The sequence below is a fragment of the Mus musculus genome, chromosome 8 (genome assembly GCF_000001635.26).
Source record: "Mus musculus strain C57BL/6J chromosome 8, GRCm38.p6 C57BL/6J".
NCBI lineage: Eukaryota > Metazoa > Chordata > Mammalia > Rodentia > Muridae > Mus > Mus musculus.
Window position 1 is genome coordinate 31998596 of NC_000074.6, and position 24478 is coordinate 32023073.

Below are 24478 nucleotides of genomic sequence, written 5' to 3' on the forward strand. Positions count from 1 at the left end.
TGCCTAACAACCTGAGTTAGATCACTAGATCCCATGTGATGGAGAGAGAGCCAGTTTCCACAAGTTGTCCCCTGTCCACTCCACACAAGATGGCAAGTGTTCATTCACAACTTCTAACACACACACACACACACACAGTGCATTCACACACATATGCACATGACTAAATGAATGGATGTGAAATACTATCATCCACACTTCACACTAATGGACTGAGAGATATAAAACTATGTTATTTAGCATAAGCATCATTCAAGCTTGTAAGAGTCATTCAATTATGATTTTAAATGTCCTGTCCTAGATTCCATATGAACTATTCACTACAGGTTCATGTGTTAGCCTCATACTGAGGCCAGCTGAGCTTACAAAGGGCTGGTAACTAGAAATCTGCATGAAAGAATAGAAATAATACACACATGCAATCCCCTTACTTATTACCCATAATCCTTAGTGTAGTATTAACACATACAGAGAAAGCAAATCAGAAGTGGGGAGAGGATTAATAAAAAAGGAGAGACGGATAAAATATTATAATTCTGTTGAACTTAATACAAATTATCACACAGTGGGTATGAAATTATATGGCATGCATCTAAAATAACTTCTCTTATTTTGAAGCTGAAATTATGTCAGTGACTATTAAAGAAGGTGACTAATCTTTCATTGTCCTCATGGATGGATGAAAGAAAGCCCAAGGGACCCAGAAAGGCAGGGAAGAATAGACATACTTAGTGGCAACTGGAAAACTTTCCAAGGACAGACAAACTTGAAAAGACAAGAGTTTAACGTAACATTACATAACAGCGCATGCACTGTTCCAATAAAGGAAACACTGAATGGCAGTTTTCTATTAAATACCTTTCATCTGACACCTCCTATTCTTTGGCTCTGGATGCCTTTCTTGTGACCTTACATATGAGCTGCAATTTCTTATAACTACAGTCAAGGGAAAATTCTGAAATAAATGACATATGAAACAGTTAAGTTAAACAAACATTTTCAAGTGTAAAATTGGGAGATTTCTGTTTTAAATGGTATCACTTCATCCTAATTAACTTAGGAGAAAGAGGATTAAAAAGGTACTTTTTTTTTAAACTCTGAAAGTTGTCATTGTTATTGTTTCTCCTCCTCCTCCTCCTCCTTCTTCTTCTTGTGTGTAGGATGACTGAATAAAAATGTAATTGATACTGAGAGTGTATAACCCGAAGCAAAAGTCCATGGCTCCAGACTATTCATTCGAGCCACAAAGAATGTCACTGAGCTGTGCACTGAGATGTACTGAGTCTGGGGCTGAGCAAGGCTTTGAGTGGCTTCTTTAAACCTTAAATGTGTGACATTCTTCCTGTGAAGACTTCTAAAAAGAGTTAAGCTGGAGAGATGCTCAGTGGTCAAGAGCACTCGCTGTTCTTGTAGAGAACCCAGGTTCGGTTTCCAGCACCCACATCAGGTAGCTTAAAAATTATCTGTAATTCTAGACCCAAAAAGACCCAACACCCTCTTCTGTCCTCCAGAGGCATCAGGCAAGCATGTAGTGTACATCCATCCATGCAGGCATAAAATAATAAACATACACATAAAATAACAAATCCTTTCTACAAGCATGAAAATTTTTTCTAAAAATAATATTCAAATTTTATATAAAGCTAAATTGAAACATAAGTTACAAAAGTTATTAAATGTGTAGAAATTTCAACTTACAATTTGTGAGTTCTTTAAGAGAATTAATATTCAAAACATTTCACTATATATTTTAAAATTACATTTATTTGAAAAAAATCTCCAAATTGGAATTTAAGTGAGTACTCTACAACTAAGCTATAGCCCAAGCTCTTAAAACTGGAAAGTAGCCATTCTATGTAATGACTGGCTTTAGATTCATTGTGGAATAACTAAAGATATTGTGTTGTGCTTTATAACTGTAACTTTAGACTCTAAACTTGGGACATCTGGGGTATGATAACTTGCAATCAAAAAAGTATATTTTAAAAATACGCTTTAACTAAAATTTCAATTTATAATTATAGTCATCTTATTAAAAAATATGACATGGCTCAGTGGTTAAGGGCACAGGTTTTGTTCTTACAGAAGAAAGACCTAGGTTCAGTTTCCAGCACCCACATGGTAGCTCACAACCATCTGGAACTCCAGTTCCAGGGGTTCTGATGTCTCTTCTAACCTCTAAAAATCCCCTCCAAATGTGGGGTGGAAGTCATACCCTCAGGCACACACACATACACATAAGATTGGATAAATATCTTTTAAATGGTATATAAATATCTACGAATATCAGGAAACATGTCTTCACTTGATAGTATGAGAAAACCTACTTTGATGGAATAGTGTAAAAGTGAGATAACCCAAGCCTACCCTACCCTATCCCCAGCACTCAAGGAGCAGACCACGGCCATCTCTGTGAATTGGGGGCTAACCTGGTCTACACAGCAAGTCCAGGCCAGACAGCACTACACAGAAAGATCCTGTCTAACCAAACCAAAACATTTAAAGGCAGTGTTGGGATGGATGGCTTTTCTAATTTTATGCTATCCAATAAAATAAAGCCTGGGGTTTGTTTGTTTGTTTGTTTGTTTTTACCAGTTATCAATGTTCCCTAATCACACCTGGAGTACTTCTCTGGTGATTAAGATATACCATAAGAGGACTGGAGAGGAAACTCGGTGATTAAGAACACTGGCTGTTCATCCAGAGAACCCACGTTCAATTCCCAGCACCCACATACAGCTCAGAGCTGTCTGTATCTCCAGTTCCAGAGGCTCTGACACAGACACATAGAGGAAAAACACTAAAGCACACAAAATAAAAGTAAGTATATCACTAAAAAAAAAAGATACACATGAAAAACATATTAATAAGGTAAACAAGACTTACTTCCCAGTCAAAATTGCCACTTTTTTCCCCCTCCATGTAAAAGCTGCTAGTTGTCCGGTCCTGTAACTTTCCAGTGACTTCATCCTTTGTGGCTATCTGAGGAGGCTAACCTACTGACTGCAGAAATTGCTACTTCTTCAATTATCCCCTAGTGTAGCTTTCATGCACGCCTTTTAATCTGATTTCATTACTAAAATTTCTGAGAGACTTTCAAAGTTATCATTACCACCCCATTATTTAAAATAATATATAAAGCATAAAGTCAAATTACTAAAAAAAAAAAATCTGATATGGCACTCAATGACATGTGGGGTAATCAGCCATGCATGACCTATAAAACCGACAATTTCATATGGTTCAGCCTAATAGCATTCCCTGACTCCCAACATCATTACAGTAAATCTCGACAGCTGCTGGCACAGTCAGCTGCCTTCCTATGGATGCTCAGCGCTGGAAAGCATTTGGGCACTGTGGCAGAGCAAAGGCTATTCCTCTTCGTAATATTTCCTTTCCAGCAATAAGCCATGTAAACCGCATGACACTTTATGAAAGAAAATGATAGAATGTGGGAATCAAGACAGATATGGCCAGCGGAGGGTGGATTCAATCATGAACAGCCTAAAGAGGTGGCTCAGAGGTTAAGGCAGCTGCTGAGTTTGGTTCCCAACACTTACTTTGGGCAGCTCACAAACTCCCATAATTCCTGCTCCAAGGGATCTGATGCCCTCTCGTGGCCTCCATGGGCACCGCACCCACGTGCACATACACAGACACAGGCAAATATAAATAAATAAATAAATAAATAAATAAATAAATAAATAAATAAATAAATCTTTAAATCGTCATGAAAGGAAGACCCATAAGTAAGAGGAGCTATGGGTTGGTGTATTCCAGCATTCATGGAAAAGAAAAAAACAAAAAAACAAAAAACAAAAAACAAAGCAAAACAAAACAACAACAACAAAAACCTGTAACCTGTTTTTGGAAATGTGTATGTTAAAGGAGCGTTCTTCAATAGGACAGCCAGCCTGTGTGTCTGATGAAACAGAAATAAATCTGTTGGCAAATATCTTTTGTTCAACGTGGGAGCTTCCACCACACAAGTGTCCAAGGCCAAGGTGAAAACTGTTAAATGTAACTCAACTTCCTTATGAAGACACTTGCACCTAACTAGACAGGGGCTGCCTAGAAAGAACCTGTAGATGTAGAGAAAGATGCCAGTGATAATTAATCTGACCAGAGGAGGCATCCAGCATTACAATGGCTGAGCATATCCCAATTCAGAATGCTTAAGGAATTGGAGCTACTGTCTAGTTAGCACAAGGAGCTACTGTTTAGTTGGGGGTGGGGAAGAAATCTACCCAAATCAGCTAACTTGGATCAACCCAAGACACTGTTCATTTTACCATTCTGCCCAGGGTACTGAAAAAAAAAAAAAATGGAAAAAAGAAAAGGCAGAAGTTGTCTTTGGGGAATAGCAGTACGATGCTCTCAGAGCACCCTCTGGAGGCCAGAGGAAGGTGTCACTTCTAAGAAGAAGAAAGAAAATAAACTTAACTCCTGTCATCAAGAGGACATGAGAGATGGACATCACTTACAGTTTGAAATACAAGAGAAACCCAACCAATATACCGAAAAATTCTCAAATAAGTTTGCTACTTCATTTTCCAAAAGCCTTGATCAGCAGCAAGCTTTCTACCTACATTCTGAATTCTTTGGCAAACTTAATGCAGAGACACGTGTGTTTGTTCATATTCCTGTGTACAGGGATGCATGCACACATGTAGGCAGGCACGCAGAGGACAGAAGACAGTTTTCAGGGGCCATACAGATTTTTTTTAGTCTCTCACTGGCATGGAACTTGCCAAGTAGGCTGGCTGGCCAGAAAGCCCCTGGATCTGCCTGACTCTACCTCCCCAAGTGCGAGATTGACACACACACACCACCAGGCTTATTTTTAATGTGGACTCTGGAGAGCAAAATGAGGTCTTCATGCTTGCAAGATATTTTTAATATTTAGAAGAAACAGACTTCTATGTGATTATTCACTAACAAAATGTAGCTTTTCAAACAAAAGGGTATAGTGTAGCCTAAATCAACAAGCTTTTAAACATGGCTAGCTTCGTGTTTAATAAACAGGATGGACTTAGCTAGGCAGTTTGGTTGGAGTTGTTTTGGGTTTTTTGTTTGTTTGTTTGTTTTCCTAACACCTCACATCTTCTAAAGCAACAAACAGTGACATCTATTGGTATTTTGGTAGCTCACTTTTTGTTCTTTCATTTCAGCCAATTAAAACTCTTGCAGATACAAAACCAACTAGGATGGGCAGGAATGCTACTTGATCCTTTAGGGAAAGTTAGATTTATGCATATCAACAGTATACTTAGTTGGTATATTTTCCCTTGGTAAAAATAAAGTAAAATAATACAATTTAATTTTTTCTTCTTCTCCTCCTTCTATTTGTCAAAGATCAGCGTTTGAGGGTTAACTGACCAACAGAAGTGCAGTTATCCCTTCTTGGAACAAACTTGATAACTCTCCCCACCCCAATACTGACAACATGGCATGATTTGTGACAGAAGCCAGTAAACTATCAGCATTGTAAAATCCCAACTTAACTTGTTTCTTTGGTATAAAGGAATATATCTGCTAAGAAACACTTCTACTTCCCGAACCTGAAACATGACATACAACCATTCAGTGAGGCTGGAAAGGGGGCAAACACTGAGAAATGCGGGTTTATTGTATTGTTTGTTTTGCTTCTATTTCAAAATACCTGCACCAGGGTGTATGGACTTTACATTGTCACTCCTGAGAAAGACAGCAAGGGACATGTTGACGCATACTTCGTGTTTTAGTGGCTGTAATTTACGCAAGTCTCAAGAGAGAAGACTACATATTCTGTACGACAAAAGGAGGTTTGAACAGCAACTCTCCAAGTGTTGCCAGAAAAGGAATCGGGTTTCAAAATCTTGCAGCTTGAAGCCTCAACGTGTTCCTGCCAGATCAAATCCTATTGCACCTCGGACTACTTTCAATATTTAGATTGAGCTCGGCAATGTTTTCATAATACATGTATGCAGTTATGAAACCTGATGTACTCACTTTTCGCTATCTTTACAGGTAGTGCTTATTAATATTTATATCCACTCTAACCTGAGGTCAGCACTGGGTTTTCCTTCCCATAAAAGGAAAATTCTAAAAATTATGCCACATATCCTTGCAAACAATTCCTTTCTGGAGTAATCTGATAAAGAAAGCTTGCATCGACTGTGTACCGATTCCCTGTTGGGCAATAGCCAGCATGCTTTCCTGGGTTATCTTGTTCACACTCTGGAGAGTCAGGAATTATCTCCACTTTACAAAAAAAAAAAAAAAAAAAAAAAAAAAAAAAAAAAAAAAAAAAGGAAACTTAGGCACAGAAAGATTAAGTAACTTTCCCATGAATTTACAGCTAACGGGTGATTTGTGATGTTAGAATTTACATCCAAGCCGTCTGTCTAGAGAACTAAGGGCTAGGACTTAGTTCTGCCTAATGTTAGGATGCTTTCGTATCCTCTGTTTTAAAAAATAATATAATATACATACAATGCATGTAATACACTGCCTGGAACATTAACAGTATCTCCATTAATTAAGGTACAGTAATCTTCATTGCTCTTAGTAGAAAAGGATTGAGGATACTGGAAATATATTTACTGTTCAGATGATAGCCCAAGACTTTCTAATATTATATCTACATAAACACATGTGCATATACAAGCACATATACACATGTGCACATATAATAGACACATGTACATATACAGGCACATATACACATGTGCATATATACATAGACACATGTGCTATACAAGCACATATACACGTGTGCATTTATACATAGACACATGTACATATATACATAGACACATGTGCATATATAAGGACATATATAGTCTCCTCATTCTCATTAGTACCATTATCATTCTGTAAATATTAGAGCAGTATCCAAGCTTCCTTCCCTCACTCTTCCTGCTTTTTTACTTCTTCAAAACAAGTCCATTTTTGTTCTGTAAATAATCTTTAATGTTTTTAATAATTACATAATGTAAGCAGTTACAAGTAACCAGGTTGAAACAGATCATTGGACATTCCTTCTCCTTCTGTAAACACAGACTGCCCTGTTAGTGACAGGCCACTTTATTTCCAAGAATGTTTACAGGCACTTCAGCCTTTGGAGCCATTTAGTTAAGGAAACAGGTGGATGATATCATTTGAGGCGTGCACAGCCAGTGTCTAACTATTAGTGATACTAAGTTTCTTAGGGTTTCCACTCACAAATACCCTTCCCATCATGCATAAAAAAAGTAGCACATAATAGTTCTAGACCTGAAACAGGGACAATAACAGATTTGTTACAGGCCATTTAAGAGTCAAGACAATAACAAAAACAATACTGTACAGAATATGAAACACATCAGTAATCTTAAGGAAGGTCTCAAGTTAACTGGGCAATTGACAGGCTAAATGGAAAAACTGGTTTTGTAATTCAGGCTTCTAGAGGAAAATGCTAAGCTGAATGAATCAGTCAGAGGCAGGATCTGGGAGGGCCAGCTTGCAAGAGGCTCAGGACATTATGGGACCCTCCATACATGGATCTGTGACTCAAAGCCCAGGATTTTGCTGAAGTTGCTTATTTTGTGCAAAGAAGAATCTATGACCTCAAGGATATGGGACTTATAATAGTCATCATTAGAGAGTAGATAATTCTAATGAACTTCTGCAGCCACAACAGTGTGCAGTCCAGTATTTGTTAATTACATCAAAATGTAGATAGGAAACATAACCAGGTCTGTAAGACCCATCAGCTAGACCAGTTGATACAGCAGATTAAAAGGTCTTTTTCTCCAGAAGAGTTCCCACCAACATGCCTATGCATTTGATTAAGTACACAGCAGGGCTAAGCCCCCTCAGTTATCTCTGCTGTGTTAAAGCTGACATGCTCAGAACTTCAGTGGTTGTTTTAAGGAAAGGTTGACACTTTGTGCTGAAGGTCACCATCCCAGGAACAGTTCAAGAGATGGTTGTCCTTGTAAATCCTAAATTTGGCTACGTGGCAAATATGAAGGCTACTGACAATTCCATGGACCCACAGGCCAGAGGAAAGATCCAGAACGAGTATGGATTTACCCCACATATCACCAAGGCTATTAGCTATTTATCCTCTTCAATAAGGAAAACCAGACTGGGACTTACCATTAGAAGGAAACGTGACAAAGCAAAGGCAGAAACACCATACCCTAAGCAGGACTATCTAATGCCCTGTATTTCTACATAATGCAAACTTCAAGGGGACCATTTGCAAATCAAATGACTAAATACTCTTAATCTGGTTTAATCTGTTGATGGTGTTCTAAAGGTGTGTGTAAAAAGTTCTCTGGAGGGAGCAAAGTGTCTCTCTGTACCACCCCACCCCCACCCCCAATCATATCATGACAGGAAACAAACTAAAATCCAGCACACAGACAACTTTACCCCAATTTTTTTTTCTGGGAAAATGGGGAAAGAAATATCATTGAGTCTGGTTTAGAGAGAGTCACAGTGGAGGGACTGACTACAAAGACTCAAGGGAGCCAAGCAAAGAAACTCTAGACTCCTCTAAGAACATTAGGTAGTCCTGAGACAGATGCCCACCTGGTGAGTCAGGACTGCAGACAGCCCTGAGACTTCTCCTAACCTCTCCCCACCTGAACCACTGCCTTCACTAAAACATCCGAGGTATGTTGTAGACTTAGCCCTTGTTGAGAGAGAAGAGTGCCATCGAAAGGGTCGCTAATCAGACCACCACCCCATCTTAACTCAGGAGAGCATCTAGGACAATTTTCAACCCTTCCTAATTCTTGAACCCTTTGATTCAGGTCCTTAAGCCATAAAGTCATATTTGTTGCTACTTAGTAACTATAATTTTGTTACTATTATGAATCTCCAGCGAAAGAGTCCTTTAGCCTGCCAAAAGGGTCGCGACCCACAGGTTGAGAACCACTGATGTAAGCAGCCCGTGCAAGCAATTGAAGTAAATAAAAGGCACAAGTGGTGACAAGGGAAACAGAAAGTTCTTTATATCTTTACAGTTCTGAGTCTCTTTAAATACTATGGTGACTCCAGATCCCCGTTTCATACTTTGTTGAGAAAAATGTTGTAGTTAATCTCCAAAATACACAGTATATATTAGGAAAACATCCCTCTACCTTCAGGAAGGCTCATGCGAGGTAATTAAGGTGAAAACTGATCAGCAGTGCCTTTTATGCAGGCACAAGAACGGGCGGCCAGTGGCTAAACAATTACTCTCTGTTCAGTTTCTGTTTTGTTCTAAACCTTGCTTAGGGTCTCTGCCAACAATCCAGGTTCTGAAACGCTGAGCGAGTCCAAGGAGCCCACTAAGAAAACGCGGTTTGTTTTCTTCCTGCGCGGAGCAGATGCTTCTGCTTATCTCCTTTAGACACAGACTGCACAAGTGTGGGTAATTTCCCTGAACTACTTCATAATATGTGTGTGGGGAATGCTCTAAAAGACACAAGGCATCCAGATCAACCGTAGGGGACTGCAGAAGGAGGGTAAAGACCCTCTCATGCACCACCCCTGAAGCATCTCTTTAGCGACTCTTTAACAAGTTTTGGTCACAGGCAACCTTTCATGCCTCCTCTGACCAAGTCAGTGAAATAGCCTTTCCTAGGGATATCTAGGGTGGCACTGTCATTTACATTGCGCTCTGATGGTGGGGGGGGAAAAACCTTAACCTCCCCCCCTTCATTCTATATATAACCCGTAAGCAATGGGGTTCAAAAATTGGGGTAAATTGTTCCTTTCTGGTGTCTCTTGGGAAACTAATCTAGTCATCTTTATCAGAGTAGTCCTGAAAGCTTGAACAGCTAAAGCCAAATTTATTCAGAGCCGACCTGAATCTTGGCACCGGGCCGGGTTCTGCGTGCTTCGCTGACCTTTAGGAATCCCTTTCAGTTGCTCTGGGTTTCCCTATCACCGCACTCAATCAGGGCGATCCTAGGCTCGCACGGCGGCTGTCCACCGTTTCCCTCCGCCCACCGCGCCGACGCCCGGGCGCCCACGCCACCCTTTCCCCGACCACCCTCTGCGCAGCCCGGGCCCAAGCGGCGGGACGCAGGCTCTCGGACCCGGAGCCGGTTCCCGCTTCTCTCGCTAGAGGGCAGACGGGGCCCGCTCAAAGCCCTCAGACCGAAGGGCACGCGCAGCCGGTAGAGATCCCGCAATCGGAGCCGCACTCCGGGGCTGGGCTCCGCGACCAACGTGGGGTCCGAGATCAGAGCCCGGGAGCGCGACGCACGGCAGACCCAGAGGACCCGGGAGGAACGGCCAGCAATCTCGGGGTGCGCACAGCGCACGGGCACCAGGTGGAGGCGGCGCCGGCACGGCAGTTCGGGGACCCGGTTGGGCGCCAAGAGAGCTGCGCGAGGACACACGGGACGCGGCTAGGTGCCCGCCTGGGAGCAGCGGAGCGGCTGGCACTCACCTGGGCTCGGGTCGCCTTCGGCGGGCGCGGGCTTCCCGCGGGATCCCCGGTCCTTCTTCTTGCCCTTCCCCTTGCCTCTGCCTTCTTTGCGCTCAGACATCTCGCTAAAGATGAGCGCTCTACGCGGACCCGGCTGGGCGACGGTGACGCGCGACAAGTTTGGTCCAAGGGCTTGCAGAAAAGTTTGTCCCGGGAGGGAAGAGCCAGTGGCCGGGCTGCGCGGGGGCGTCGCCTGTCGCCTGCAGGGAGCGGCGTGGACTCGATCACCTGGAGCGCCCGCTACGTCTGGGGGTGTCTCGGGGCTACTCTTGTGTCCCGGGTCCTGCCGCTGCCGGCTCTGGAGTGGCCTCGCTCCGGTGGCTGTCTCGCTCCCTTACAGCCCGAAGAGGGAAAGGTGCTCACAGTCCGGTCTATGCTCGCATCTCCCGGCAGCTGCCGCCGCTGCGCTGCGTTCCGCTCCTGCTGCCGGCGCGGCCCGGAGTTCCCACAAGTTTTGGGGAAGTCCTAGCCGGCTCTTTTTCAATTGCCCGCAAGTTGGACGCAGGCGCCTCCTTCGCACCCTCCCCCTCGCCTCGCCCCCTCCCTCTTTCCCCACCACACCCCCACCCCGAGGCGCAGACACGCCACCGGGAGGAGCCTGAGCTGGGCGATCACGGCTCAGCCCCTTTCTTCTGGCAGCTGGGCCAGCCTAGGGGCGGCGGAGCCCAGCGGCTGCCGGGAACTCCCGACAGGGGTCGCTGGAAGCTTCGCTGACAAAGTCGCAGCCGCCGCGGGACAGAACAGAGCAGTCTGGAGAGGCCAGGAAGGCAGGAAGGCGACCCTGGTGCTCGCAGTCCCTGGCAGGCTGCGGGGCTGATCCAAGCCTTGAAAAGGGGGGGGGGGCGGTAGGGGGGCTGCTCGCGCGCGCGCGCGCGCGCGTGTGTGTGTGTGTGTGTGTGTGTGTGTGTTGGGGCGGGGGGAGGGATGGAGAAAACTTTGCAACCGTAGCACCTGCCCCATAATGAAAGCTCTGGAGACCTGGAGCCCCGGTGAGGGGGAAGGAACAGTTGCTATTTCCCAGAAGGGTTCAGAGTTCATTTCTCTCTTGCTTTAGGGAAGTTTCCCTCTGGCACTAAGAGCGAAGGTGCAGCCTGGAGTGGAAGGGAATTTGAGGTACCCAGGAAGGGTTCTGTGAACTTCAAGCATGGACAGCTTGCACTTCGTACATCTGCCACTTGAGCATGTGTCTGCCTTCCCGTGCTAAATAGCATGACTGTTGGATTTCCCATCTCCATTAAAAAAAATACTCTAGCTTCTTCCCAAGCACACGTATCTCTTACTACAGCTTAAGTTTTAAAAGAACTGAGGAGCCATAGTTCACCATAGAGAGTAACATGTCTACGGTGTGGATGGGTACAAGTCAGATGCGCGGGGGGGGGGGGGGGTTGGGGCCGTAGAACTGTAGTGCAGACCCTTAGTTCAGTAATACCAGCCCCCTCCCACACCCATTAGACTTTCTGAGAATTGCTAGTGAATCCTAGCGTTCCTGGATCCAGGTGGAGAACTCTAAGGAATAGTCAGAGACCAGAGTGATCTGCACCAAGGAGTGATTCACAATGGTCTCCACATAGAGACAGATGCTGTCATCAACACACACACAGTTGTGGCCAACTTAGCCTGCTCTTTTACTGATGGTATAGAGTTGTGGTCGAGAAACAGCTCGCACCAACGATCAATATTCTACAGCTATCCCACTTTCAGAGTGATTTGGCTCCTTCCTTTTCGCTTCCTGGAGTTAATACTAACAGACCCGTGGCTGTCCACAGCTTTCCCTGTGTTCTCTGGCTGCCACGATTTAAACAAAGGTGAAATCCAGAGTACACCTGTCACACATGGGTGGGAAGGGAAAACGGGGCAAAGATGTTCATTTTAAATCGTCTTAAGAATCGCTTCCATCCTACTTTAATTTTCGTTGGATTAAGAATCAAACTCTGTAAGATAGGTGCAATTGTTAAGATAGCTCAACAGTACTAGCATCATTCTTTACTCTTAAACCTTTAGTGTCCAGACACCTTTGATAGCTTTCCAGCAAATACCACATAGTGTGGTATTTGTGCCAAACAGCAGAACCCCAGGAAAGATTATGACTCTGTGAAAAGCACTGCAGCCGGCCTGGGCCATTCAGAGTGAAGGGAAAGTGGCCCCAGAGCCGGCTGGAATAACTCCACTTTCCCAGGAGGGGCCACTGCTCAGCCAGCTAGGAGTGAGCGGCAGCAAGCCGCTGAAAGCAGAAACCTTTCATTTCAGAGTGTATTTATCTGGAGGATGTGAGGCAGTTAGAGAGCTCACGATTACTAACCACATGTTGTCAAACACCAGCATTTTAGAATCAAAGGGCTGAAAACAAGCTTGCATCTTGGAACTTAAAAAAAATAAGTGTAAGATCTTCCCAAATACTTGGGTAATCAAAACCCAAGGCTACAGGAACACCATCTTCTACCTTTTGTTCCCGAGTCTAGATACGTTACTTCCCAGAACACCTTCATGGTGGGAGTATCTCCAGGAGGATAAAAGGAGTCTACACTTCCTGAAATTTTCTACTTGAATAAAACCACTGTGATAGGTGACAAACCTCCGAACTATTTTACCAAGAAAAATGACTGATGCTCCAGTAACTTCAGAATAAAGCACCAACAGTGTTCCCATGGAAACTGTGGGGGTGGGGAATGGATGGATATGATTTGGATGTAAGCAGTAACTAGCAGTACATGATTTTTTAAACTTGGTTAGATGACGATGGAAGAGGAGAAGTGGGGAGATGAGTTGTGGTAGTAGGTGCTGATGGAAATTTCAAGACACATGACAGAGTGTCATTTAATGGCAAGGCTGCTTCCTAGAACTTTGCCCTGATTCTGGAATCCTATTTTATTGCCAGTTAAAGCTGAATTAGCAGGAACTTCTCCACAAAGCCATTTATTTTTTATGTTATTTTGAGTTGATTTCTTGAGTATATTTTACTACATGATTTACAACCAACTGAAAGATTAACCAAAAAGTCAATTTCTTCGATAGTTAAAATATTTATGAGATTGGTCAAAACTTCAAAATTGTGCTTAAATTATTCATTTCTGTGGTCAGTAAGTGGCAAATGTAATGGTTTTGTGTTTTAAAAAATACTTTGGAACTGACTTAAGGACTAAAAAAAAAAAGTATTCTTTTTAAAAACTATTTAAGCAGGTGTGGAGATGATTCATCTTGTAATCTCCGAACTTCAGCAGATGAGGCAAAAGTACCACCAGGGGCCTTAAGGCCAGCCTGAGCTGCAGAAGGAGACCACAAGTAACACAGACCCAAAATGTTACAAATATAACTAGTTAAATAGAAAAATATTAAATGTTAGCCTTAGTCAAAACATTTCAAAGTGAAATAACTTAGTGAATTTAACAAACTTGTTATGTTTTGTTCAGCTCCTTGAACAGGTATCATGTATGGCTGGCCAGCTATCAACTTACACCAAAGTGTCAACATACATCAACCGGCAGAAGAAGAGGACATTATGAAGTCACCCTGAGAAATGAAGGTGAGGTGTAGGGGTCCTCTATAAAAGCTTTAAGAAGTGCCAAAGCTGACCACTGCAGTTACTTCAAGATTCATTAGCCTTTGGGGACTCATAGAATCTACAAAGCTTGTTGAATGTGTTCTTTTAATAACCCTTTTCCATTCTAATCCAAGAAAAAAAAATAAAGGAAAAAACAAAATATAAAAGAACTGATGTGATTTTTTTTTTTTTTTGCAAAACGTACATTCTTTGACAGGAATGAGAGCTAAACTTGAAACTCTGCTGATAGATACTTTTTGCTTTTTAAAATAAAATAACAAAGATTTACTTTTGAATAAATAAAATAAAATAACAAAGATTTTTTTTTAAATTCTTTTGCAACAAAGTTGCTGTTGATAGCACATGAGTTAATGAAAGGAAACACTCCCAGACTCAAATCCAAATCTGTGTGATTCATCCATTTACCAAGCATTTCCTGAAGAAATGCTGGACAATGAAAGAATACAAATACTGTCTGGGTTCATGTAAAACTAAAATCTTGTGAGAAATACATACAGACAAGTTAACTATCCAACTCAGCAAGCACGTACATTTTCTAAAGCCTGAAGCTCACAAAATTTGGGGAAACTTTTGGAAGGAAAATAATGCAATGATGCAAATTTAGAAATACAGATTTGCAATAGGAATGGAAATCAGAGTTTCGTATGAGAAGCCCTGGGCTAACTCCACCCATCCAGAACAAACCACTAATGTAGGTACAAGTACACTAAAGGGGGTCATGACCACACACAGGCCTTCAAAAGTCATTAGCTTCATGATAAAGTCACCTCTATGCACTTCAAGTATATTCCGTCATCTCTACTATAGTTATAAAAATGGTTTAGGACAATAATATACTTAGAGATTAGATAATACTTTCACTATCACCGTACATACTGTCCCTATAAATAACACAATCAAAAATGCATGCAAAACTGAAGGGAGTAAGAAATGGTCCTGGACCGGAGGCGTATGAGGAGAAAGTCTGAGTAACTCAAGTTTTATAAACAAAGTACTTCTGAAAAGCCTGGTGTTCTAGCAAACACTGAGGGGAGTCCTTCATTACATTTAGCAAAGAATGAATATAATTGCTAATTAATCACATTCTGTCTGCAGTGAAGCAAATTCATTGTATACCAAAATTGTGAATTTATAATCTCAAACATTCTAAAAAAGGATGGATAGGTGGCTCTGCCTGTGTGACTTGAATGGTTACGACATGCTGAAAATCACCTTTAATTGTCACTATTATTAATGATGATTATTCGTGAGTAATAATAATAATAATCCCATTATCCTCAACTTAAATAGATGACGCGGCTATTATTTGTGTTTATTTACTTTCTACCACAAGCCCTGCTTGGTTTCTTTCTTTTGCCATCTAGAGAATTGGACTTAGGTCCTTACACATTAGACAAGTGTCATCACTGAGCTAAAGTCCAAAATGTCCTTCTTTTCTTTTGTAAATTTAGCTGGTATCATATCTCTTCGGTGATAAGACAAATGTGTAAGACAGTGTTTTCTTTTCTTTCCTTTCCTTTCCTTTCCTTTCCTTTCCTTTCCTTTCCTTTCCTTTCCTTTCCTTTCCTTTCCTTTCCTTTCCTTTCCTTTCCTTTCCTTTCCTTTCCTCTCCTCTCCTCTCCTCTCCTCTCCTCTCCTCTCCTCTCCTCTCCTCTCCTCTCCTCTCCTCTCCTCTCCTCTCCTCTCCTCTCCTCTCCTCTCCTCTTCTTTTCTTTTCTTTTCTTTTCTTTCTTTTTTAAAATACTTTAATTCCTCTTGAGAAAAGCATGCCACCTGTCTGTGTTTGCTCTCTCTTGCTGTCATTAAACACTGGCAATATCCAGAGGGAGGAAAGAGCTTACTTGGCTGACACATCTCATCACAGTCTATCACAGAGGAAAGTCATGGCAGGAGCCTGGAGACAGGGACACATTTTGCAACCCCTAAATAACAATTCTCCCCATAATTAAAAATTGTAATTATTTTTTGTGAAATATTTAATAATCTGCTTCTACTAGGTATGCATCTCCCCGAGGACAGTCTATTTTATGTTCAATCTTGTCTAACACTGCATGGATCTAAGCCAGTATTTAGTTTGTTAACTAGTGAACAAATTAAAACCAATACAATTTCTTTCCCATATCCCATAAGACCTTAAGACACATTTGTGTATGTACTTCTTGGTCTTATTTTAAATGGTAATTATGTATATAATTATCAAGCATAGCATTTTGTGATAACTTCTGTTAAAATAATCTATTAGTTGATTTATTTTCATTTATTTCAGTGCTGGGGTTGTAACCCAATATACTTGCATACAATAGAGAAGCCCTCCACGTATCCAACAAAAAAGAAGCCTTTTAAAAACAAATCAAAAAATAAAACTCTTGGTCTGAAGAGTTAGCTAAGAACACTTATTGCCCTTGCAGAGGACGTGATTTCAATACCCAGCACACATGGTGGCTCACAACCACCTGTAACTCCCACGCCAGAGAATCTGAACTCTTCTGAACTCTGTGGGCACAAGGCATGCTCATAACCCATCAAATAACAGATCAGTATAGGTAGAATTCAAAAATAAAATAAAAAGATTAAAATCTTCACTTATCTCTCCCATCTCTCAACAGGTGAGAAGGCGGCTTGCACAGAATGACAGAATGTCAAGGTGTTTTCTTTAAATCGCCTTTGTGAGTTTCACCTGTGTGCTATGATTCCTGGCTCTGTCCATTCCCTTGGTCTAAATCTACAAACACAGCCTCGTGAGCAGGCTTAATGACCTCTCCTTGCTCCAAGCCTGGGATGTACAGCTTCTCTTTCCACCAGCTTACTTCTCACTCCACACAACAGTGGTCTGCCTCCATCTAATCACTGAATCAAGTGACTCTCCCTGGCTGCCTTGGAAACACCTTGGAGTTCAGCTGGAAGTCCTCTTTACATTCTGCTCTTACCCACTGTCCTTATGCACACAGCAGATAAAAATGGGCTTCTCTGTGCATTCTTATAGCTCAGACTCTGTGTGCATTTAACAAATATCCAAGAGAGAAATCACATGGCTTGATGGCTTTTAAACATCAGCCCACAAGATCCTCTCCAAGGTTAACATTTCTTTCCTTTGAAATACACTTTCCCGTGCCTGGGAAAAGAGTCCTCCCTATTAAATTTATAATGATGCTAAAATATAAATTAAACGCTGTGAGTGATGAATTAGTATGTCAAATATTTGAACAGCAAGAGCAATTTAGCAGGTCAATTCCTTTCTGTAGGTTCCATAAAAGACACCTGGTAGGAAGCATTCTAAAACAGATTATAGGAAATTACTTGAAAATGTTATTAGGATAGCTGGGCTACATGGAATAAGGAGCTGGCTCACACTCTTCCAACTTCTGGACCAGGCAAGGAATAATACCACAAGTATTTTTACATCTTTCACACATAATTTGAGGTTTCTTACTAAAATCTATGAAAATGACCATTCTGCATTTCAGTGTCTCCTGGGCCCAATGCTTCAAACATCTGACATGCTGAGGGATGTTTAGTTCCCAGCTAAGCCAAGAGTGAAGTTCTCAGTGGAATATTCCAGTCATCTCCAGCCTGAATCTAGGCCTGGAAGTCAGCGTACTCTACAACAGACCAACTTTCAACACTCTGTACATAGGGAATTCTTCTGGGTGGGTATATTAAAAGCATGTATGTCTTTCAAACCTCATTCATTTGGGAAAAGAGTTTTACAAGTATTAACAACAAGGAGGTAAGCTATCTTTTACAGGTGATTTAGTAAGACAATTAACCAACTTGACAGAAACCAAGTGAATGTCAAAAAAAAAAACAGAAAAGAAAAGAAAAGAAAAGAAAAGAGAAGAAAGTACAAAAACTAGAGCAACCATGCAGGAGATAATATTCATATGGAAAGTATTAAAGTGTTGTCTTTTCTGCTTGATCATAAAGACTGAGTTTGTTCCAACTCATCCCCAAAGGTACAAGATGAAATTACCTGTTCACTTGTGCATCTATCAGTGTGTACGTGTGTGTGCATGTGTGTGTGTGTGTTGCTTGGGATTTGTACATGGTAGGGCAAGCACTCTGCCACTTGACTGCATGCCCAGCCTTGAACATACCTCAGTCATAAGGCACAGTAAGTTTTACTCTCACCTAGGATAATATCCAGTATACAGGAATCCTAAAGTTTACTCTAGCTATTCAAATGACTGCACAAGAACACGTTCAGAATTAGTATTTCCCAGTGACATTTCTTTGGCTCCAGATTGTACCACACTATGTTGGGATCCCATAAAACACTATACCCATACACCCAGATGGTTTTAGTTCTGTGAGACTCGTATCTGTGAGACTGACCCAAACTAACCCTGGTTTGGCCGTGGGGAAGAGAAAAGCTATTTGTAGCTTTTCTCCTATATTAGGATAGTTTGACCCCACTTTTCCCTCATTGTTGATATTTCTAGAAGGTGCTACAGAGTCACATGACAAATCATTATTTTCATGACAATGAGCACATCCCTGTGGCGGAAGAAATGGCTCCGTATGATGGACACTTGCTGTTCTAGAAAAAAACAGATTGTGACTCCCAGAACCTGCATCCAGCACTTCACAAGTGACTGCAAATCCAGTTCTAGGAGAAATATAAAACCCTCTTCTGTCCTCTGTGGACACACACACACACACATACACACACACACACACACACACACACACACACAAATTCAAGGAACAGCACATGCTGGGTCAGCAATTTCCTGGGCTTTCTATTTAATAGAAGGTATCAGCATGTCTGTATTATGGGGATTATGGGTTTGGTTCTATGCAGCTCTCCCATGTATGAAACATAACTGACAGCCTATGTTAACTCACTTTTAAAATGTCCCTTTTTCCTCTAGTACCTACCTCCTTTTCATTAAACCATTACCAGGGGATTCTGTGCCTCCTTGAGAGCCCCTGTCCTGCCCACTGCAGTACCACGACACCCTGAATCCCCATCTTCTCCATGATGTTACAAGCATCATTCTGTAACAGGACAATGTTTTTTTGAGCCTTTCCTTTCACACCAAACATTCTTAGTTCTTGCTCTTTTATGCCCTCATGGAATCCATCGCTGGCTTCAGCTCCCTTGAGTAATCTGGTCAGTACTCACAGACCATGTTTGATGTCCTCCTGCCTGGGCATGCCACTCATTTCCAATTGTCATCCCCGGGACTCAGAGAGTAGCTCATGAAAATTCTCCTTGTGTCTTTCACTAAATTTTTATTTTGGCAGTTTTACGCATGCTGGCCCTTGGCCTGCTATTTAAAATGCTTTTCTTTTTAACTACATGCTAATCCTATAAAATGCCCCTCACTGTCATGAGCTCAAACGTTAATCCACAAATGTGTATCTACGGCTCTAAATTCTGTCTGGATTCCAAGACTCTTTCTTTCTTTTTCTTTTTCTTTTTCTTTTTCCTTTTCTTTTTCTTTTCCTTTTTTTTTTTAAATTTAATGTGCATTGGTGCTTTGTCTGCCTGTTTTATGTCTGGGTGAGGGTGTCAGAGCTTGGAGTTAGACAGTTGTGAGCTGCCATGTGGGTGCTGGGATTTGAACCTGAGTCCTCTGGAAGACCACTCGGTGTTCTTAACTGCTGAGCCATCTCTCCAGCTCCCCCTATCCCGAGACTATGTTTCTAAGTATTTCAAACTAGACACATCTGAAATGCAAGTTCTCAATTGGAACTGTCTAGAAACAGCTTCCATTTTTCTCCTTACATCTTGCTTCTCCTAACTCCATCCAGACATTTGGTGCCCCAGCCCCTGGACATTCACCTGTGGAGCACCTCAGTACTCTCTCCCTCCCTCCCTCCCTCCCTCCCTCCCTCCCTCCCTCCCTCCCTCCCTCCCTTCCACCCTCTTTCCCATCCTCTCATCTTTTTTTCTCTGCCTCTCCCCTTTTCTGGATCCTCTGGCATTCTTGACCTGAACTTGGAAGTTCTCCTTTTTAACTCCTGTGGTTTCAGCTCTCACAGCCAGCTATTCTTCCTCCTGCCACCAGAGTTAATCTTCTAAAATACAGTTATTATCTTGTCAGACCTTAGTGGAAAGACTCTACTGGGTTCCTGCTGCTGTAACTTTGAAAGTTCTCCGTAGAAGCTGGGCATGTCCTCCCTGGTCTCACTGAAAGGCAAATATCCAGCCTCTTTTCCATCTCTCCTGTACATCTGGTAGTCTCTGGCCACACCAAACTGTACATACTCTTACCTCTATACTACCCGTCACACTGTGGGGCTTTTTCTCTACCTTGAATTTCTTCCTCTTATTTGGGTGGTAGGTTTCTACACTATTCAGATCAAAACTTGTGTCTTCTATGTTTTTTTCTCATGTCCCCAATCATAACTAATTGATGATATATATATATATATATGTATGTATATATATATATATATATATATATATATGTGTGTGTGTGTGAGAGAGAGAGAGATTTAAATCAGCTTCAGAATTTTGCATATGTTTTCTACATTTGATTTCCTCATAGTAACAAATACTGGTATCATGGTTCCTCAAGAACCATCATAGATAGATATTTTAAATTTTAGGAAATCTTTTACTTATAATTTTTATAAGTAAACTTAAATATATATGTATATTTCAATTTATTATTTATTATTTAATTTCAAAGCAATCTTCCTGTTATGAAGTAATGATACTGGAGAAATTATGTTATCTCCTCATTATATACATATGTGTGTTTGTGCATATCTCTCTGTATATGCATGTATATATAGAGAGAGCCGAATCTAAACATATGTAAAAAATTCAAAGTTCGTATTTAATTTTCCTTTACAGAAAATAGGCAGCATTTGCCAAGTCTAGGTTTTTGCTTCAGTTCAGGCTATACATTCAGTTGCATGTGCAGCATTATTGAACAAAAGGAAAAAAAAGAATCATAATTCACAGGTTGCCAAAACAAAGCTACTCACTTCGATATCCTACTTTCAGATGTTTACATTAGCTTCAGCCCCTTGCTGATGTAGTCTACACTTGATATCCTCACATCAACAAATACTCATATAAAGATATACTTTTGACTCACGAGTGTGATAGTTTATGTGCTATAAGGCTCACAAGAAACTTTATTTGTAAAATTTTCTGTAAAAATTAAACTTCTGTATGTAGTCAATCTTGATCTCGATTCTCAAACCTCAACTGTAAGTGTAGAGGAAGAAGTAGAGCCACTTTACATAAACCGATAATTGTGAGATAACCTGGAAGCATCCAAGAGCAGGCAGGGGCGCTGACTTTGCCATGGATCTAGATGAAAAAAACAGAGAAGGGGAAGCCCATCCTAGGGAAAGTTCCAGGCAATCGGGATTCTGGTTGTATTGCATCTTCTGTGAAATGAAGGTTAGCATTACTTGTCTGCTCCTGGGAGGCTCAAATAAGAAAGAACAGTGCTCTGACCAAAGTTGGTGGTGCAAAAACTGGCATATCTTCTGGATGTCACTGTCTCCTGACTTCTAGTGGCCTGGGCTCCTGCCAACAAGCATAGATGTCCCCAGCCTCTCTTTACAAAATTCAGGCCAACCTCACAAAACAAAGCTTTATGCTTAATGAACACATCGTCTTGCTATTCTAATTACTGAATTAATTTTGAATGATCCCAGGCCACACTACTGGTTCTTATGTCTAAGAATAGCAAAGCCAAGAAAACCTGTGTATCTCATCTCTGTAGATTTCAGATTCACCATATTGCTCTAAATCCACTTCCTGATATGAACTGTTTCTGGATTTTCTGTCCTCCAAAAATCTCCCCTACCCCAGTCCGAGAAAGCAGAGAGATAAAGAGGTTTTTGGGTTTTTTTTGTTGTTGTTGTTGTTTGTTTGTTTTGTTTTTTTAATTACTCAGATGAGTACAGCGGAGTTGTCCCTGATCCCAACTGGGTTCACAGACACAATGGAACAAACTGAGGTTTAAAAATAATTAGAAGGAAAAAAATGGTATGTGTACTGAGTAGACACAGCCATTTTCCCACCATTATTCTATAAGTATAACATCTCTACACATTATATGTGTTAGGTACAATACGTAAATTGGATACAATAAGAGAGGACTTCAGGTACACTGGAGAATCTGCATAGGTCATGTGCAAACACTGTGCCATGTGACGTAACAGCTTTGAGTTTCTGCAGCTTGCACATACATGGGGTCCTAGAACCAAATATTTGTGGATGCTGAGAGGTGATTACACTATGGATATGACGAACAGAATTGCAAGATCATGAACACAATTCTTATTCCCAACTAAATATATTCAACATGACTTCCCTGCCCCCATTAGAATTAGAACAGTGTGACTTATCATCTACCTAAGGACTCTGACCTACTCAAAGGAGCCCTTAATAAAGGAAGTGGGCCTTTTATAAAGAGAAAGTTTCTCCGACTGGTCTCAAAAAATCACTCCCCTATAACCTTTAAGACCATTAAGTATTTGGGGGCACAGAGCTTCCCACAGCTGACAGCTGGCAAGAAAAAAGAAAATTCCATTTGACTGCTCACAGGAAACCATCTTGCCAACTACCTGAATCGGCTTGGAAGAAGACCTAAGCTCCAGGTCACAATAAAACCCAGTGAACATTCCGAGTTTAATCTTGTGAGGCTACAAGTATCATACTACATTACATGGCACCCAGGCTTTTCACCTATAGAACTACAGCTTTGCAAACATTTTGGCTTATATAGTGCCTCTGACAATAGGGTTTATGTGTGTGTGGGGGGGGGGGGAGTAAGATAGGGAATGTGTCACAAAGGAATAAGGGTTGTGACACAATTTAACTTTCACAGACTTAGCTTTTCCAGTCTGATCAATGGACAGGATTGCCTCCCAGGGGCACTCAGGCATCAAAATTCCCATTATGTTGTTTAAAAATTTATATTTTCCCAAAGTAACAAACCCAAGCACATGGAGAAACAACTTAGCAATGCTCAGACAGCAGGAGATCAAATGTGATTTGTAACTCCAAGCTCTTCTATGATCTAGAGAGCATCTTCTTCCAAAACTTCCTAGGAGGACCAGTGGAACTTGCAGACACCAAACGGACTCCAGAGAATTATATGAAACTTGTGCACAGGTCTAGGGAGGGCTCTAAAGAGTTCCGGCTTTGTTTTAGTAGGATGGGAGGAGGGGGGGGTATTATTTCTACTCCTCACGGGGATCTCTGGGCTATTTGTCTTCTCTCAAAATAATCAGAAAGATAAGGAACCTGGCTTGGAGATGAATTCAGGATAAAGTTTAATGTATATCCATGGCAGATATAGATACCTCTACAAATAACAATTTAGCGCAAAATCTTATCACACCTTAAGGACCTAGGAGGGAAATATACACAGGTTTCTCAGGAAGGTCCGTGGTCCTAAAACACAAAGCTTTTGTTAGGGAAAAGAGATGCCGATGCAATACATGGAATGATGATCAATGCTTTTAAAGCACAAAAGCTTTCATCTGTGAATCTGCACAGACAACCACACAAATGTCACAGGAAACAGGAAAGCAGGAAAATGGTTCAAGCCTACAAGGTAAGCTTGAGTGAAATGTTCACCCTGCAGTTAAGAAAAGCTGCCTTTCAACAGAACCATGTTCCTGTGAGCAGGTGAATTTAACCCACCCCAACCTTCTTGAAACACTTCCTTAAGTCACAGTGGCTAACTTGTGCTTTTCCAGAGAAAGCTGTATAAATACTTCCAAGAAGTCAAAGAAGTACAAAATTGTCAAGTCCTGGAGCCCTCTCAAATGCTCAATGATATAATATGCTTTAACTCAGCCATGTAGTCATTTGGGCAAATGCTTAGTAAATGAATGGAGTGAGGCTGGAGATATTCCTCAACGGTAGAGTACTGCCTTAACATGCCTAAAGCACCAGTTCAAACCCCAGCACTGCCCCAAACCCCCAATTAAAAGGATACAGTGAGCTTAATTTTGAGAAAATGAGCCCTAATTTGGAAGGGAATGAAATAGAGATCTGAATTATCCATACTGGTTTGATGAAATTGTCTTCAGATATCAATGCTATTATAGACCAGCAGTTTGAAACCCATGGATCATGAACTCTTTGGGGATGGAACAACCCATTCACAGGGGTAGCCTAAGACACCAGAAAACACAGATATTTACATTGCAATTCGTAATCGTAGCTACATCACAGTTATCAAGTAAAAAAATAATGTTATGCTTGGGGGTCATCACAACATGAGGAAGTGCATTAAAGGATTGCAGTGTTAGGAAGGCTGAGGACCACTGCCGCAGACAGTGTGTAAGCTCATCTGCAAGTCATCACTAAATACTTCACTCTGCGGTGCTAGAATCAGTTTCTGTTTGGACTTAACCTGCCTTCCACATCACTAGCCCTGCTTTGAAGTGTTTGTGAACCGAGGAATAGACCTAAACCTAGGGAGTCTCAAACGTAACTTCAAGCGTGCATCTGAGCCCTGTGATTTGTTTAGTATTTG

At 41.4% G+C, this 24478-nt stretch overlaps 1 protein-coding gene and 1 long non-coding RNA gene across 27 annotated transcripts in view; one reads left to right on the forward strand and one right to left on the reverse strand.

Moving 5' to 3' along the window:
* Nucleotides 1-24478, reverse strand: part of Nrg1 (neuregulin 1) — a 1084158-nt gene that overhangs the window by 191144 nt on the left and 868536 nt on the right. For 2 of the 25 annotated variants that reach the window (XM_006509078.4, XM_030243393.1), the window contains exon 1: nucleotides 10415-10984. The exons of 21 other annotated variants lie outside the window; for them this stretch is intronic. In XM_006509078.4, the coding sequence (XP_006509141.1) occupies nucleotides 10415-10514 (100 nt within the window). In that variant the 5' untranslated portion in view covers nucleotides 10515-10984. Of the gene's footprint in view, nucleotides 1-10414; nucleotides 11256-24478 lie in introns of those variants that run through there. 2 more of the 25 variants (XM_030243394.1, NM_001364421.1) reach the window with 2 other exon arrangements.
* Gm26578 lies at nucleotides 11346-19790 on the forward strand. 2 transcript variants are annotated; one of them, XR_870305.3, is made up of 3 exons: nucleotides 11346-13973; nucleotides 16619-16678; nucleotides 17477-19790. It is a non-coding gene; the product is annotated as a predicted gene, 26578 (long non-coding RNA). The 2 variants fall into 2 exon arrangements; XR_870304.3 differs by having other exon boundaries at nucleotides 11346-11566; nucleotides 13861-13973; nucleotides 16619-19790.